The sequence below is a fragment of the Macrobrachium rosenbergii genome, chromosome 21 (genome assembly GCF_040412425.1).
Source record: "Macrobrachium rosenbergii isolate ZJJX-2024 chromosome 21, ASM4041242v1, whole genome shotgun sequence".
Lineage (NCBI taxonomy): Eukaryota > Metazoa > Arthropoda > Malacostraca > Decapoda > Palaemonidae > Macrobrachium > Macrobrachium rosenbergii.
Window position 1 is genome coordinate 43,831,905 of NC_089761.1, and position 4,550 is coordinate 43,836,454.

General features: G+C 36.5%; 1 protein-coding gene across 1 annotated transcript; it reads left to right on the top strand.

Moving 5' to 3' along the window:
- The first annotated feature begins 387 nt into the window (after window positions 1-387).
- On the top strand, window positions 388-3,659 carry LOC136850022 (actin-5, muscle-specific-like). Its single transcript, XM_067123567.1, has 2 exons — window positions 388-456; window positions 2,412-3,659. The coding sequence occupies exon 2, from the start codon at window positions 2,433-2,435 to the stop codon at window positions 3,561-3,563; it is 1,131 nt and encodes a 376-aa protein (XP_066979668.1). The 5' UTR covers window positions 388-456; window positions 2,412-2,432; the 3' UTR covers window positions 3,564-3,659.
- Window positions 3,660-4,550: the final 891 nt, after the last annotated feature.

Sequence of the window (4,550 nt, forward strand, 5' to 3'; positions counted from 1 at the left end):
CATTATTGTCGCTGTGTTTTCTTTGCTAAGAGTTGAAATAAACAAACGTCAAACTAGATTCTTACTAGATTCTTACCTTTGTGATTTCGAGTAATCTTGTAATTCAAATTAAAGAAAACTGTCTCCTAGCTTTAAAATTAGAATGAGCTTTGGGGATTTTAAGTAAAACCTGCCCTACAAGAAAAACAACAGGGGAGAAAGTGAGAGAGCGAGGGAAGAAAATCGGAAAATCTCCCTATTAGGAAAAGCAGGATACCTAACGAAAACCACGCATTGTCTGGGGAAGGCAAAAGGCATTTGAACAATTCCCTCTCTCTATTTTTCTCTCTCTCTCCCCTTTTTACCTTTGAGGGGGAGGTGGTGCTTCGGGCAACACATATAAGAGAGAGAGGGTGTTGTTGAAGGCGTCATTCGGTCCTCTGCAGAAGAACCCACATAACAGACGCCGTGTGTTTTGTAAGTGGATCCGATTTTACCGGAGGGAAGACAATAGTGGTGGGCCGTCACATAGGTCTGAGATCTAGCTTCGCCACGCGCCGAGTGATGGATGGGTCTAGGTCTCAGAAGTGTCATTAGTGTATCTCCACTATTTGTTCGCCATATGTTGGAGAGAAGCGTTTGATGGTTTTCGACTGTTGATGAGCGCCAGTGTTATCTGTCTGGGAGGCTCGGCGATTGCTCCAACAGGGGATGATTGATGAGTTTCTAAGCGTTTTAGGCTTTGCTGCGTTTTTATGAGCATTTGCGAATGATTTTATGCGAGTTCTCTTGATGGCTACTGAATGGAGCTTATTACTGTTTTTTACTGGATTAAATAAATAACTGCTGTTTCTAATGAAATTGTAATAGGAAATGGATTACGAAAAACTTTGAAAATATGTCACTTGCACGAAATTAACTGTTAACTAATAAGCCACAACTCAACCGTAATTCCATTGACAATGTTACTCATAAAACAGACATTACCTACAGTGTATGATAACGATCCCATGTATGAAATAACAAGATGATTTAGGAAAATATCAACAATAAGTATGACATGATAACATGCCAGTGTGCGGGAAGTGCTCAAGGTAAGATGTTTAAGGCAAGAATGTCTGATCTTTAAGGCAACCGTCGTGCTTTTATTGGGACAGTGAGGAGAAATTGCACTGGTTGTGAAAGACCGCTAATGCTTGTAAGAAAAACAACCATTTGATGTTATTAAGAGAAGGACGAGAGAGTGAAAGTAAACTAGAATAATAAATGAAACGGTTATTAAAATAAATGACACCATAATGACATTTCAGTCAGAATGGTATTTTGAATTAAACGTTATTATTAAATAATGATGATTGAAAAAAGAATAGGCAGGATAAGTATAAATGAAAGTAGACTTATAAAAATTACCTGACGGTAAAATTTTTATACATAAATCGGAAACATATCTGAATGCTGAATATAATAAAATCATAATGAAATTATAATTTAGGATTGCCAAAAAAAAAAAAAAATAAGAAGAAGAATTGTGAATGTGTTGCACTGTATACTGAAAGAGAAGAATCAGAAAATTACACACGAATAACATATATATATATATATATATATATATATATATATATATATATATATATATATATATATATATATATACTGTATATATATATACATATACTGTATATATATATACACATGCATATGTGTGTGCGTATGTACCTGTGTTCGCATGCTTCTTCATGTATGTTGGAATTTAAATCAAACCCAAATATCTTTATCACCGCAGTAAAAAAAAGAACTTCTGACAAACGGAAACCTTGGAGTCAAAATATTAGTATGTGATATAAAAAATTACATTCATCAAGATTCCAATATCTCCGTAACACACAGTATCCTCGATAACTAATGACATGAACCCATCGTTTAATTATTTAGGGCGATCACCATTTTACATATATGCAATTAGAATCAAATCGTATTTTTCAACGTTCGCGATTGTTCATCTCCTGTGGTTTCCGAAGTTCTCCTACAAATTTATTTTAAAAATATAATGTTTATATTGAATTTATAGTAAATTTCATGGCATGATAGCTGTTTTTTTCAGTGAATGCATTATATATTCTGAAAATTTTCTCTAAAAACAGCCTGCCAATTGTTTAATCCTGCATTATGGTTTTGCTAAGATAAGAAAATTGAAGAGGCATTATTTGTCTTCAGATTTTTAGAAAAACAAAACTAAACGAGAACTCAGTCTTCGTTTACCTTGAGGAAATTAACTCTATATCAAATCAATTAACATGAATAGCCTGGAACATCAACATGACCTGGTATTTTAAGCAAACACATTAGATATGTTTTAATCAGCTCATGTTGACAATGCACTTTGCATAATTAAAATAAAGGTAATTAACCTTATTTCCTTTCTGTCTTTCCAGTCGTTCTGATTGCCTTCAAGCATGTGTGACGAAGAAGAATCCGCTTTAGTTGTCGACAATGGATCGGGCATGTGCAAGGCTGGCTTTGCGGGGGACGACGCCCCTCGAGCTGTCTTCCCCTCCATCGTCGGTCGCCCTCGTCACCAGGGCGTGATGGTCGGTATGGGACAGAAGGACGCCTATGTCGGTGATGAGGCCCAGAGCAAGAGAGGCATCCTCACCCTTAAATACCCCATCGAACACGGCATCATCACCAACTGGGACGACATGGAGAAGATCTGGCACCACACCTTCTACAATGAACTCCGTGTTGCCCCTGAGGAATCGCCCATTCTCCTGACGGAGGCGCCCCTGAACCCTAAGGCAAATCGCGAAAAGATGACCCAGATCATGTTCGAAACTTTCTGCACGCCGGCGACCTACGTGGCCATCCAGGCGGTCTTGTCGCTGTACGCTTCCGGTCGCACCACCGGAATTGTGCTCGATTCGGGAGACGGCGTGTCCCACACAGTCCCCATCTACGAAGGATACGCCCTTCCACACGCCGTACTGCGACTCGATCTTGCCGGGCGAGATCTGACGGATTACCTCATGAAGATCTTGACCGAAAGGGGGTATTCTTTCACCACCACGGCCGAGAGGGAAATCGTTCGAGATGTGAAGGAGAAGCTTTGCTACGTCGCTCTCGACTTTGAGAGCGAAATGCACGTCGCGTCTGCGTCTTCGTCCCTAGACAAGTCCTACGAGCTTCCAGACGGTCAGGTCATTACCATTGGCAACGAACGCTTCCGCTCGCCGGAGGCACTTTTCCAGCCGTCTTTCCTCGGCATGGAATCTTGCGGAATCCACGAAACTGTCTACAATTCCATCATGAAATGCGATGTCGATATTCGAAAAGATCTCTATGCCAACAATGTGCTCTCTGGTGGTACCACCATGTACCCTGGTATTGCTGATAGGATGCAGAAGGAGATCACTAACCTGGCTCCTTCCACCATCAAGATCAAGATCATCGCTCCTCCTGAGAGGAAGTACTCCGTCTGGATCGGTGGCTCCATCTTAGCTTCTTTGTCCACCTTCCAGTCCATGTGGGTTTCGAAAGAAGAATATGATGAATCTGGACCTGGTATTATTCATAGGAAATGCTTTTGAATGCCGGAATGACTATCTCCTAAGGGACCATGAAATTTGTATTTTAGATGTTTTGTACTTTTTTTTATAATTATGGTATTAAAAATGGTTAACTGATATCCGTTTAATTAACTCCCCATCTAGTTGTTTTGCCAGTGTTTGAAATTTCTTCTGCGTCCGAAAACATTTCCTTGATTGGGTAACAGTAAACACTGAAATAGATTACAGTAATCACGTGTAAAACATCCTGCTTCATTACTTTTAATTACTGATGAACTTAATTAAACATTCTTTGCTAAAACGCTTCCAATTGTTGAAATATTTCTTGTAAAAGTTACTTGTTCACTTCTTTATTCTCTTTCTTTGACATCATGAAGAATGCGGAAACAAAAAAGGTTTTAATGCTTCCTTATTCAGTTAACAGTCACTGAGTTAGAAAATTTTAATGTGCTTGGAAAATAATGTTCCTTCATGAAATGGATCATAATTGCAGGTAGTTATATACACACACAGACATACATACACACACACACACACACACACACACACACATATATATATATATATATATATATATATATATATATATATATATATATATATATATATATACCTCCACTATTCATGAATAAAACAAAAATATAATTTTTGTGATACTATTATTTTATATTTCTGAAAATAAACCTCTGCTTTTATTTTGATTCTATTTTGCTATATAATTTCTATATATATATATATATATATATATATATATATATATATATATATATATATATATATATATACATATATATATACATGTATATGTCTTCAAATATGAACGTATATATATATATATATATATATATATATATATATATATATATATATATATATATATATATATATATTAAAAAAAATCTTAAATACTGACAACGATTTAAAAACTAAATTGGAAATAAATAAGATCAACCTCGTTAACAGAGTACTAAAAATTCTGCTTTTCTTAAAAGCAACATCCTTTCCGAA

Bases quoted from the DNA above. Each gene is read 5' to 3' on its own strand.
- LOC136850022 (XM_067123567.1), top strand. From the start codon at position 2,433: ATGTGTGACGAAGAAGAATCCGCTTTAGTTGTCGACAATGGATCGGGC.